The following is a 13,485-nucleotide window of genomic DNA, read 5'->3' on the forward strand; positions in this document are numbered from 1 at the left end:
CAAGACATCAAACAGACGTCATAGAGTCATCAAAATGCCTTTTAATAGCAAAAGGAAGAAGTATTAATAGCCGGTGAAGGCACAAAGAGAATCACGCTCTTTCAAATTACAAAATAACAAGCAAAGAAGATCAAAAAAAGATCAAAGCTACAAGTACATGATAGATATGCTGCATTTCAGCAGGGGTGGGGGTTGGGGGGGGGGGGGACATGTCAAAAATGGCTTACATATTTAACAGCTGTGCAGAACATTTACAAAATAGTACATAGTATGTGAGGGCTTTTATAAGGCCAGGTAGCACACACGAACAAACAAACAAACAAAACAAGAACATCACAAACAAACAACGAAACGTACATACATACATGTATGTTTTTTATTCTTTAAAAATAAATGCAAATAATAAAATGATACTGCATTTACAATAGAAACACGCCCCCCGTCTGTCTTTCTGTCTGCCTGTCTGTCTGTCTGACTTTCCTCTCTCAAAAGACAGTATCTGAATGGCCAATCAGGGACAGATGATCAAGGCCCAAAACAGAGCCAAAGTGGACTTGGGGCATCAAAGGGGTGCCATGGAGGTTTGGAGTTATTTGAAGGTGTTGGGTGATGAGAGTATTTTGAGGGGGGGAAAAATCTGAAATCTGCAGCAGTAGCTAGTACGTAGGTACTTTGCACTTGCATTGTTCCATTGTCCTAAAACTTGCAGAAAAACAGCCGGCTGAGTGGTGCACAACTCAAAATGATGAGAATCATTTGGAAAGTTGGCAGCTGCACCGTGTACTTCTGTGTGTGTGTGTGTGTGTGTGTGTGTGTGTGTGTGTGTGTGTGTGTGTGTGTGTGTGTGTGTGTGTGTGTGTGTGTATACTCTGTGTGTGTGGTCTCTGTTTTAGACGTTTGCCAGGATGCCATACTTTACTCTCTCTCTCTCTCTCTTTCTCTCTCTGCAACCCCCCCCCCCCACCCCCCCAACTCTCCCCCTCTCTCCCCTCATCAGCTCTCTCTGTGTGGGGGTGGGAAAGAGTGAATCATTTGAAAAGAAAACAGCAAGTAGTAAACTCTGCCAGATTTGCATGTCTACATCTCTGTCCTTGAACCACATTGGCTGTCTAGAACTACTGCACTTTCTACCACAGTCCTCCTCCACCAAAACCAAACCGCTTTAACCAACACCCACCAACCAATACACACACACGCACGCACGCACGCACACACACACACAGACCAAACCCACGACCCCATGTCCTGATCAGTAGTTACTGATAAAAATCATCTATTTCATACCAATTAAAACATTAAAAAAAATGTTCATTGGGTTGTGTGTAAGTATTTTTTTGTTGGGGCATCACTTGTGTGTACTGTGTCTTTGCAGTATATATTTTAAGTACTTATCCTATCTTTCGTTTCAGATTTCTTAAAGACCCACAAACAAGTCACAGTTTAAATCAACAAGCAGAAGACATTAGATGTCTTGAATGCATGAAGAAAACGTTAAGGCACTTATACAGTATATCTCATCACTGCAATCTCATTGCTTTCTCTATCTCTCTCTCTCTCTCTCTCTCTCTCTCTCTCTCTCTCTCTCTCTCTCTCTCTCTCTCTGTCTGTCTTTCTCTCTGTCTCTCTCCGTCTCTCTCTCTCTCTCTCTCTCTCTCTCTCTCTCTCTCTTGTGCTCCCCCCCCCTCTATGAACGCATTTGTGTGTGTGTCTGTGTGTGTGTGTGTGTGTGTGTGTGTGTGTGTGTGTGTGTGTGTGTGTGTGTGTGTGTGTGTGTGTGTGTGTGTGTGTGTGTGTGTGTGTGTGTGTGTGTGCGCGCACGAGTGTGTGTGTGTGTGTGTGTGTGTGTGTGTGTGTGTGTGTGTGTGTGTGTGTGTGTGTGTGTGTGTGTGTAAGCGCAAGTGTGTGTGAGTGTGTGTGTGTGTGTGCGCACGAGTGTGTGGTGCAATATCAATATCTGTCTACTGCAATTATTTTGGACTTCTAAAGCACTTTGAGTTCGTCTGCATGGTCGGCTCTCAAATCTCTAAACAGAATGGATTCTCTGTACTAAACTGCATGAGAAGCTATAGCTGCCATATCATGTTCTGTTGTGGTAAATGTTGCCTAGGTGACCCTTGTATGGTGGCTACCTCCTCCAAGTAGAGGGAGTGCCCACATGAGGTTCTATAAAGTGACATGGAACAAAGAGCAAAAAAAAAAAATGACTGTGTGTGTGTGTGTGTGTGTGTGTGTGTGTGTGTGTGTGTGTGTGTGTGTGTGTGTGTGTGTGTGTGTTGGTGTGTGTGGTCTAGAGTGCAGTGTGGGCTGTACTCTAAAGATGGCCATACATTGTGCGATATTTTCAATCGTGGGAATTACTCGGTTTAAAAGTTTGCATCTCACGACTCACGTTCTCACACTATACAAGCCGAAGGTCGGATGTGAGCAGAATGCTCTCTGCGACGCGACAGGCTTGTGTTCTATAACTGCAGATGAACGTAAAAGGGACACACGCACCTGAGGTGGAGATGAGGAGGCGCCCAAGAGCGAATCGCGCTGACCTTGTCTTTCTTGCGACCCTTACCATTGCAGATCACAAGCTGGTCGTGAAGTGAAATCCCTTGTAGTTACCCCATGTACACTACACTAAGCGAGACTCACGATTGACCCCTCCGATTGAGCAAGAAATTGGCCCGGTTCTAAAAAAGCTGTGCGAGTAAGTGTGGCAAAATTGGGCCAGAAATCGCACAGTGTAAGCCTGGCATGAGGCTGAGGGGGACAAATGCTTTCAGAGCAAAAGGCTAGTTCAGAACAGAGTCTATCACTAAATTCATAGTTGGCCATATCCCTCAGTATATCGAGGTAAGGTATATTACATACACATTTTGTTGGTTTTTATTTACAATTCAATCACAGAAAGTAAAGTTAAAGGAGAAAGCACAGTCCTACTTGTCTGTGTATGTTTGTTTTTGGAATACACATAAAAAGCTACACTGGTGAAATGTGAAATTAAGGCACATCCGGTCTGCCAAACCACGCTCTTCCCTTTTTCTGGAGTCCCTCCCCTTCCTTGTTGACGGACAAGACAAGCGCCCAATTGGAATCGGCAGCCGCTGTCACACAACAAGGAACTGGGATTGAAGAGTCTCACAGAGGGAGATGGTGGACACGCTAAGTTTCAACAATCTACTAACTCTATAATACAATCTCCACCTCATCATTTCTGGTACGAAACACACAAGACAAACATTTTGAAGGGAAAAAAAAGACAGAAAGATATACTATTATATGACGAGAAATAACGACAATAAGAGAATCAAGATGAAACAAAGTAAAACTGCGTCAGGAGATTGCTCGGTTAGTGGAAGCTAACCCCTTCAGTGCTATAGAACCAGGGCTGGACGGGACATAAGGCATACAGGGTATTTGCCCGGTGGACTGTTGATGATATTGCCCTGGTTCTCCCCAGAGTCAGATTTAAACATTAATTTTGGCTGCTGTGGTCAAAATAGTTCAAAGTAGATGACTTAAAATGTTGCCACAGGCTTCATTATCTCTCTCAATAACTGGCAGAATCGTTGTCAGATGTGTCTGATCAAATCCCGCCCAAAAGGATTTCAAAAAACGCCAAAATGCGCTAAATTCCATCCAGTTTCAACAAACTACAATGATTTCTATGGGCATGAAACTTCACTTAAAAAAAAAAAAATCACCAAATGACCAATTTTTCCCGTTTTTACCTGCAGACGGCCATCCCAAGCAGCCCAATTTGGCAGGTAACCGCCAAATCTGGCAACACTGACTGGCAGGCCGGTCTTGGCTGAAGATGCCCGGACTGAGTGTTTGTCCCAGTCCAGCCCGGTATTGAACCCCTTCTTACTGTCCGTTAGCTCAGGACGTTGGGGTTGGGTGCTCAGGATCCCTTCTCTCCAGCCTACACTAACCGCTAACCCCTTGTGCACAGCATCCAGGGGGTGTGCATTTATTTCAGACCACCTGACAACAGGCCAACATACTGTAAGGGAGAAGGTGTGTGTGTGTGTGTGTTTGTCTGAGTGTGTGTGTGTGTGTGTGTGTGTGTGTGTGTGTGTGTGTGTGTGTGTGTGTGTGTGTGTGTGTGTGTGTGTGTGTGTGTGTGTGTGTGTGTGTGTGTGTGTGAATAAGGTAGAAAGAGAGATAGTGTGTGTGTGTGTGTGTTGTGTCAGAATGCTAAAAGGCCTCATTACTGGACTTAAAATTCCTATATATTACAATATTACAAGGCTCTGACAAAAGGCAGACATAAGGTAAGGAGAGAGAGAGAGAGAGAGAGAGAGAGAGAGAGAGAGAGAGAGAGAGAGAGAGAGAGAGAGAGAGAGAGAGAGAGAGAGAGAGAGAGAGAGAAGCCTGAGAAGACAGTGAAAGATGGAAAAAAAATGGCTCAATGACATATCGGATATTTTTGATTAAATGCTTACAAAAATATAAAAGGCACATTCATGAAGCACAACAAGAACAAAACAAAACAAACAAACAAACAAAAAATAAAAACAAAAGAGCAAAAAAAGTGAATAAATGTTATCCATTAACATTTTGATTAACATACCTTGTTACAATGTGATATATGAAAAACAAAACAAAAAACATACCGAAGTATGGCAAGCTGTAAGGGACATAACACGCGGTGCCACAGCACGCAGGACAAAGCCAGCTATGGGAAGCCATGTGGGACATAACACACGGTGTGATGCTCAGCGGTCAGCAAAATGCAATGCTGGCCAGGCTGGAAGGATGCGTCACCTCTCTTCTCTCTTAAACACACACTGAGCTGGCATCACTGTCCTCGCTGCCTGTCATCACCATGAAAAATATTACATACAAAGGATAGCATTAGTCTTAGGAAGAGTATTTGTTTTTGTTTGTGTGTGTGTGTGTGTGTGTGTGTGTGTGTGTGTGTGTGTGTGTGTGTGTGTGTGTGTGTGTGTGTGTGTGTGTGTGTGTGTCTGTGTGTGTCTGTGTGTGTGTGTGTGTGCGTGTGTGTTTGTGTGTGTGTGTGTGCGTGTGTCCCAGTCTGTGTTCTACTGTAACTATCTTTGACCCAGTTCAGCTCCGGTTCTGCCTTAGTCCCGGTCCAACTCTGGCTCTGTCCTTCGTAAGAGCGACTCAACTCTCCCTCGACAGCGACACTCACCACTAAATCCAAGGGAACGGTAAGACGGTCTTGAGACGGTCTTGAGACGGTTAGCAACGACAAGAATCGAGAAACGGACCCCTGGCTAGTGTATGAGCATGGAAACGGTTTACATCTTTCCCCCATCTTAATCACCTTGTCTCTCTCTCCTAGCCACCCCTGGACCCCCTCGTGTGTCCCCTTTCTCTCCTGGTGCTTGCCTGTGTCTGTGCTACTGTACTTGCTTCGCTCCGGGTTTGTGATAGAGGATTTGAATTTCCATTCTCTATTCACCCAGTGCACAATGAACAGAGTTGACAACAAAGTTCAGTTGTGAGCCTGTAGTTGTCACTTCTTCCCTCTGTCGGCCATTTTGTCGGCCACTGTAAAATCAGACTCTCACCATCCTGTCACGGATCACTTGGCTTAACGGTGTGCGTGTGTGTGTGTGTGTGTGTGTGTGTGTGTGTGTGTGTGTGTGTGTGTGTGTGTGTGTGTGTGTGTGTGTGTGTGTGTGTGTGTGTGTGTGTGTGTGTGTGTGTGTGTGTCTGCCTTCTGCAAGCTTACTTCATTAAGGAAAACACAGGTGGCAAACTGTCCTACCACACACACCAATACACATCTTCTCACAATCATGTCCTGTGGCTTTTAAGGCAAGGAGTATTAAAAGGATTGAACAAATAATGTAAAAGAGTAAAACGAGAAAATAAAGAATAAAATAAAACCACACATAAACAAGGCATATTAAAAGTGAGAGTGACAGGTATGGGAATACAATTGCGTAGATCAAAACAAAACAAAAACAAACAAACAAGGGAAAAAAAACAAAATAAATATTTTCCTTTGCACCTTCCTGGTATTTTAGTCCTTACGTCTTAAGGTCAAAGTTCATTTGACAAGCCTTTTACCAGTCCTCCGGTTCTCCAGTCACAGTTCTGCTGTTGGTGCCTGCATGTTTTTAAAACACTGTTTCCACTAAAAGAAAACAAAGCAAAACGACAACAGCAACAAAAAACAAACGATATAGAATCAATATGTCTGACTCACTGACATCATGCGAGGTCCTGTTTTTAGTTTTTGTACGTTTTGAGCTGCGGCTGAGGCAAGTATGAAAACAAAAAAAAACTAAAAAAAACAAAAACAAACGGGAGTCCGACTCCGAACTCGTGGCTCTCCCCAAAAAGGCAAGTCTAGCGAGACAGACAAGAATCTCAAAAAGGCAAAGGTGATCCAGTCCATTTGTCGTTTTTTTGTTTTTGTTTTTGTCATTTTGGACTTTTGTTGGAGGTTTTTTGTTTCGAGACGAGTGTCCCTTTGTTTTTCATTAGGTCTCACAGTTGCTCTTTTTATCATTTTCATGTTTTCTTTATGCTAGAGTAGACAAAGCAACATAAAAAATAATGGCATCCATGCTTTTAGTAGTCGCAGCAGTTGGGCTGGCTGTTCTCTGCAAAGTAGGTGGTTTCCTTGCCCAGGCCGGGGAACTGGAAAGGCTCACTGTCATTTATCAACGGGTTTGTTATCTGCAAATGGGGGGAACAAAATGCAACAGAGAGTCAATGACATGCGATTACAGAAAAACTTTCACAAGGCCATGGATACTTGTAATGATTGATTCAAAGCCAAACTTTATTTTCACATACAAAGAGAAAATTAAGAAGTGGTGGATATCCTGTGCTTAAAAAAAGACTGTTGTGTATTCTTCTTCCTATGTGCTACACTTAAGTGATTTAACCTGGTTTTTTTGGACCGATTATGCATGCAAAACGTTACCTAGTAAATATCTTTATGCCTTTTGTTTTTGCCAATTACAGCCTTGTACTCTTAAAGGAGAATTTTTTTTTAACAATAGGAGCTTGATTTCACATTATAACATCATGTTCTACTCACCCAACTTAGTTGTGTGCCGTTTGGAGCTCTGCTGAAGATATTCGGTTATGAAACGACTTCGAAACCAGCTCGTCACGAGCTCCTGCCTTTATTGTATGTTTAAATATCATATAAATTGTACAGAATTATACCCAGTTACACCGAAAAAATATACAGAATATCTTCGGCAGGGCTCTGAATGACACACAACTAATAATACGATACGATATACGATACGATACGATGATACTTTATTGTCAGTTTGCACTGAAATTCAGTTTGCATCCCTAATGTGAAATCAAAGGCCTAATATAACCCCCCCCCCCCAAAAAAAACAAACAAAACATTTTTCTCCTTTGGCGACTGGTGGCCACCACGTATGTACCTGTGTATTGTCGCTGCAGTTGAGGAACTGGCCCGTGTTGAGCTGGCAGCTGATCGCGTTGAAGCCATCCGGTGTTGTGCCCGAGATGCCTGTGGTGCCTGTGGTGGTGGTGGTGGCGTTCCTCTGGTAGAGGCAAGATGGCTGCTGCTGTTGTGGCGGGCTGTGGTGGTGATTCTGCTGCAAGGCCTTCATCTTCTGTACTATAGTCAGCTCCGGCTGCTGGAGGTGGTGGTTATGGTGTCCAAGACCCAGGCCGTTGGTGGGCGGCGAAGTTGTGGCGACGTTAGCAGGGCCGTTTGCGGGGCCGTTTGCTGGGACAGCGGCGCCAGGTGGTGAGCTGTTGAACATGCAGCTGTTTTTGGAAAGCTGGAGGGGAGTGCCCACCAGACCTGGCTGGGGGCTAAGGTAGACACCTGGCCCGTTGGTGGTCGTGGATAAGTTGTTGGGGTTTTGGGGCTGGAAGCCAGCCGCGAAGCCTTGAGTGTTCTGAGGAAGACGCTGAGACATGCGAGTGTCTCTTTGGAAGTCTGTGGTTTGCGGACTGAAGTTGCAGTTGGGCAGGCGCTGGTGTGAGTTAGACATATGGTTCTGAAGCTGTTGCTGCTGCTGCTGCTGCTGTAGCATCTGTTGCTGTTGCAGCATCTGTTGCTGTGCCAACTGTTGCTGGGGTGACTGTTGCCACGAGTGCAGGGTTTGACCCTGACCCTGGCTCGGCGGCTGGGTTTGGAGAGAAAAGTGTCCTTGCAAACGGGCGGTGGCATTAGCCTGCGAGGAGGAATTCACCGGCAGGTCTGCGGGGTTGGCCATTCCCATTCCCATCATGCCATCGGTTGCCCCTGCCAACGCCGACCCTGGCATCGCTGCTGCCATCCACGGGCCGTTCTGCCCATTCGGCTGGTTCTGCCCAAGAGGCCTCTTCTGGTTGCCCTGAAACACCATCACTGGCACTGGTGCAGCAGCCTGCTGGGACGTCATGCTGTTGTTGCTGTTGACTGCGGCCATGTTGGGCGGGTGCTGCATGTTGTTCTGCAGCATGTTGGGGTGCTGCTGCTGCTGCTGCTGCTGCTGCTGCTGCTGCATCACACTGGGGTGCACCTGGCCCAGCATCTCCTGCTGCCCCGTCAGTATGCGCCTCTGGGGCACGGCGGTGCGGCCGCCGTTATGCTGAGGCCCGTTGGTGACTGCACCGAGCTGGACCGGGCTCTGGTTCTGGACCTGGGCCTGGAGCTGAGCCTGAAGCTGAGCCTGGTTGTATTGCTGGCTAGACAGCATGCTGGCTGCTGCAGTGTTGGGGTTGAAGGCCTGGAGGCCCGTGCCATTGCACAGACTCCTTTGCCCGTTGGTTTGCGGCATAGTCTGGGTGAGCATGTTAGCCACGGGTGAAACGTTGGCCTGTGCCAGGGGCATTTCTGTATCCATGTGGCTGAGCTTCACTGTGCCCACCAGTGACCCACCACCAACAACACCATCACCAACACCACCACCCATGCTGGTACCATCTGCCTGGTAGCCCAAGCCCAGATGATTACCCACAAGCCCCCCATGCTGCCCAGCCGGTTGCTGTGTCTGTGTGGTGGGGCCATTGGGCAGAGGCACGTCGCAGCTGAACCCTTGCCCCTCACCCATCCCCATTCCCATCCCCATTCCCATCCCCATCATCCCAGCCTGGAGGTCCAGCTCGGGGAGCTCCGGAAGGCACTCGGACAGCTCGGGAAAGCCGGAGAGCTGGCAGGAGGAGGCGGGCATCTGCAGGCCGTTCTCCTTGAACAGGCCCTCCACGTAGGAGAAGATGTCCTCGGTCAGGATGTCGTTGAGCTCTACGCTGTTCTCGCTGCTGGTCATGTTGATGCGCATCAGCGTGCTCTCCCACTCCTTCAGCTCCAGCGTCCCGACCTCCATCACGTCCTGCAGGTCCCCGTCTGAGACGATCTGCAGCAGGGTCTCCATCATGTCCTTCATGCCCTGGGCCTCCGGCTTGATGGCAGCCACTCCGATGCCGGTGCCGGTGGTGCCCCCCGGCGAGCTGCGGCTGTTACCATCCCCAGAGTTGCTGGGCATCTGCCAGGCGTCGCTGGGCACCGTGAACAGGGCATGGCTGTCCAGGAAGGCCTTATCCACGGGTAGCTCCACGGGCACCTCCATGCCATCCGGGGTGGACGCCAGTGGGAACGCCAAGGGGGGCATACCAGGGGGTCCTCCGGGGGGCGGTCCGGATGAGCCTGGGCCTGGGCCTGGGTCTGGCCCGGGCGTGGACTCCGGGCCTCCTACTCCGGGGCCTCTTGGGGCGGCAACTTGGCCGTACAGCACCTGGTCCTGTTTGATTAAGGAGCCCAGCATGGAGTCCGGGTCCACGCCGGCCATCTGTTCGGTGATCTTTGGCAGCTTGGGCGGGTCCTTGCCCGTGGTAGGGGGGGAGACCATTTCCAGGGGGGACATCACCTCGTACAGCACGGCCTCGCCGCTCGTGGCGTTGAACGGGAGGCCGTTCTTCCTCTGACGCATGTGCTCCTCGCCCTCCTCGTTTCTGCGATCACACAGGCAGACACAACGGCACATGGTCATACTACAGAGACTGTCAATGCTACCACCTCTACTACTACTACTGTACATCTACTGCTAATGCTCCTACTACTTGCACTACTTCTATTATGTAATAATACTATTAATCTATAAATTATTCTTATTATACTATTATTCTTATTATTAATAATAATAACAATACTATCAGCAATAATAATAATAATAACAATAATATATGAATTGAACACATATGAAATCATAAATCATTAATTACTGTTGTTATTTCCATTATTATTATTATTATTATTATTATTATTATTATTATTATAACTATTAATGAATCAATTCTATTATTATTAATTAGTCTGTAAAATTACAACACACAAACGAAAATATTTTTTTCAAATGCCACTCACGAGAGAGCTCTCTGTCGAGCGACGATGAACTCTGGTCGTCCGTTCTTGTAGACGAGCCGGGCGTTAGCCTGCACCCAGAGCCAGGAGCCGCCCCTTGTCAGGAGACGGAACACCGTGAAGCCGCTCTCGCCAGTCTTCATCACTACACACACACACACACACACACACACACATATGCAAGCAAACACACACACACACAAATGCAAACACATACCCGCAGACACACACACACACACACACACACACACACACACACACACACACACACACACACACACACACACACACACACACACACGCTCAAACGCAAACACACACACACATGCAAACACATACCGACATAAAGACACATACATGCGTGCACACACATACACACACACACACACACACACACACACACACACACACACACACACACACACACACACACACACACACACACACACACACACACACACACACACACACACACACACACACGCAAACACATACCCACACACACACACACACACACACACACACACAAACAGAATAGTCAGAACAGTTCCCCAAAAGACAGAATAGTCCCCCGAAATGGTGACCTATGACCCTACATGTCAGAGAAAAGGTGGGCAGGACCAAGGAACTCCTTGGTTAGGAGGGTTTACAGACGTCATCGGAGCGTAGTACGCAATGATGACAAGGGGAGTCATAAATTTCTTCTTCTACGGCCAAACTGGAAGCATGGTAAAGTGCAATGCCACTACCGCCAGTTTTGGAGTGTGGAACAGGTCGTAGAACACCGTGAATGTTTGTCAGCTGTTCTTAATTGTCTCCCGCAATTACTTTTATCCATCATGGCGTCGCACTCACTGACCATGCGCACAGTGTCTTTAAGCATAGAAATGTATTAGTTCTGTGGTATTTAAGCAACGCCCTCATACTACACCGTGGCCAATGCATTTTCCATTGAGTGATACTTCTTATCCAATCTACGTTCTTTGGGCAGGACTTACGCCTACACGCACAGGCACACAGACACACACACACACTCACAGACACAGTCACACACACAGACACACAGACACACAGACACACACACACACACACACACACACACACACACACACACACACACACACACACACACACACACACACACACACACACAGGGTACTTACTCCTGACGTGGTTGTCTGCACAGTACATCATGTCGGCCGCATGGATGAACTGGTATCCTGAGCCACGCGAGCACAGCTCTATCTCGGTGTAGCCCAGAGTCACCTTCCCCCTGCCAACACACAATAGAGGTACATTACATTCGTTTGCACGCACGCAGGCACACACACACACGCTTGCGCACACACACACACACACACACACACACACACACACACACACACACACACACACACACACACACACACACACACACACGCACACACACACACATGCACACACACACATGCGTGCATGCATGCACACACACACACACACACCGGGACTCATGCACACACACACACACATACTCACACACACACACACACACACACACACACACACACACACACACACACACACACACACACACACACACACACACACACACACACACACACACACACACACACACACACACAGTGTGATTTAAAAGTAGTGCTATCCCTCACAACACATGCACATTCATACATGTGATTTATAAACATTAATATTGATATTGATTATTTCACACTTTCACCAGTTTCACATCATTGTTTGACAATCAATAGTTTGCAACCTAAGAGCTGTCCTTGGTGGCCAAATTTTCCTGTGACTGTTCACATTGTGTTAGTATAATAATGTCAACATCTGTTTACATCATTTAACAAACCGATCTTTTGTTTAATGCCTGCCTATGAATGTAAGTCCTCTGATCTTTTGTCAATGTACTATACAATTATGTATACTGATTTAACCCTGAGTCCATTCACAAAACAATATCCTGTGCGTAATCTGTGTGAGACTAATTTGGTAACACCTTTTGTGTGCTTTGTTTGTCTTTTGTGTATCTATAGGTTGCTTACATCATCTAAGGTAAGCGGCTTTGGATAACAGTATCTGCTATATGTAATATCCACCTTTAGTTTTACTGAACCTAACCTGAAGTCCACAGCTGTATTATGCCAACACATCTGAAGTGAAGTGAAAGCCCAACTGGGAAACTCACACAAGTGTACACTGCACACAACAAAATTGCATTTATGCCTCACCCGTGCAAGGGGGCAGCCCCCAATGGCACCCGAAAGGGAGCAGTGCGGCGGGACGGTACCATGCTCAGGGTACCTCGGTCATGGAGGAGGACGAGCCAGAGCACTGGTTAATTACTCCCACCACCAACCTGGCGGGTCAGGAGTCGAACCAGCAACCTTTTGCTACAAGTCTGACGCCCTACCACTTACCGCTTTGCATGACTACCCATACCCATAATCTTATGTTTACACCATTCAGTGTACAGTGGACACCTAGTACAACACATTTATATCATATATGTGGTGGGATTTTCACTTTCTGAACCCAGGACTGAGAGTAGAAGGAGTTCAGCCTCCTCAAGTTGGTTTTGGTTTACCTTGACTAACGAGACCCCTCTGTGCAGTGTTAATTCAACACAGTGCTTTGTAATTATACAGAAAGTTGGCACTACAAGCCCAGAAAACATGGCACACTGAACACTGTTCCATGTTCCAAGATGCCTGAAGAAGATCTATGATCGAAACGTTGCTCCTAATAAATTAAGTCTTTTGCAAGCAGTGTGCCGATCCTTTCCCGCTCCTACATGTGACAGTTTTTTGATTTGGTCACCTGCTGATGCTTTTTTGCTGGAGGTGTGCACTTTCCACTACACACTGAACACTGTTCCCCTCCTCCTTTTCATGTCTTGGGAAAAAAAAAACAGAAACCAAAGGCTGACCTTGTGTCGACCCCGGTGGGTGTGAAGTCCAGCTTGTGCTTGGTCTGGAAGATGAGCGTCTTGCTGCGGATCTCCAGGATGGCGGGCGTCTGCAGGGGCGTGCCGATGAGGAACAGCGCCAGCTGGGGGTGCGCCATGCTGCCGTCGTCCGCCATCTTGTTCTGCCCGTGCAGGTACTTCAGCCGCCCCTGGAAGTTCAGGGCCTGAGGAAAGGGGGGAAAGGGAGACACATGCAAATGTA

At 47.2% G+C, this 13,485-nt stretch overlaps 1 protein-coding gene across 1 annotated transcript in view; it reads right to left on the reverse strand.

Annotated features, from left to right (window-relative positions):
* Window positions 1-1,333: 1,333 nt before the first annotated feature.
* The window catches only part of ahr2 (aryl hydrocarbon receptor 2), a 191,965-nt gene continuing 179,813 nt past the window's right edge, over window positions 1,334-13,485 (reverse strand). Inside the window, exons 7-11 of the mRNA XM_063211713.1 lie at window positions 13,245-13,447; window positions 11,479-11,588; window positions 10,319-10,460; window positions 7,383-9,906; window positions 1,334-6,651 (exon numbers count right to left, since the gene is read on the reverse strand). Coding sequence (XP_063067783.1) covers window positions 6,544-6,651; window positions 7,383-9,906; window positions 10,319-10,460; window positions 11,479-11,588; window positions 13,245-13,447 — 3,087 coding nt within the window. The 3' untranslated portion in view covers window positions 1,334-6,543. The remainder of the gene's footprint in view (window positions 6,652-7,382; window positions 9,907-10,318; window positions 10,461-11,478; window positions 11,589-13,244; window positions 13,448-13,485) is intronic.

This window comes from Engraulis encrasicolus, chromosome 12, assembly GCF_034702125.1.
Source record: "Engraulis encrasicolus isolate BLACKSEA-1 chromosome 12, IST_EnEncr_1.0, whole genome shotgun sequence".
In the NCBI taxonomy this organism is placed as follows: domain Eukaryota; kingdom Metazoa; phylum Chordata; class Actinopteri; order Clupeiformes; family Engraulidae; genus Engraulis; species Engraulis encrasicolus.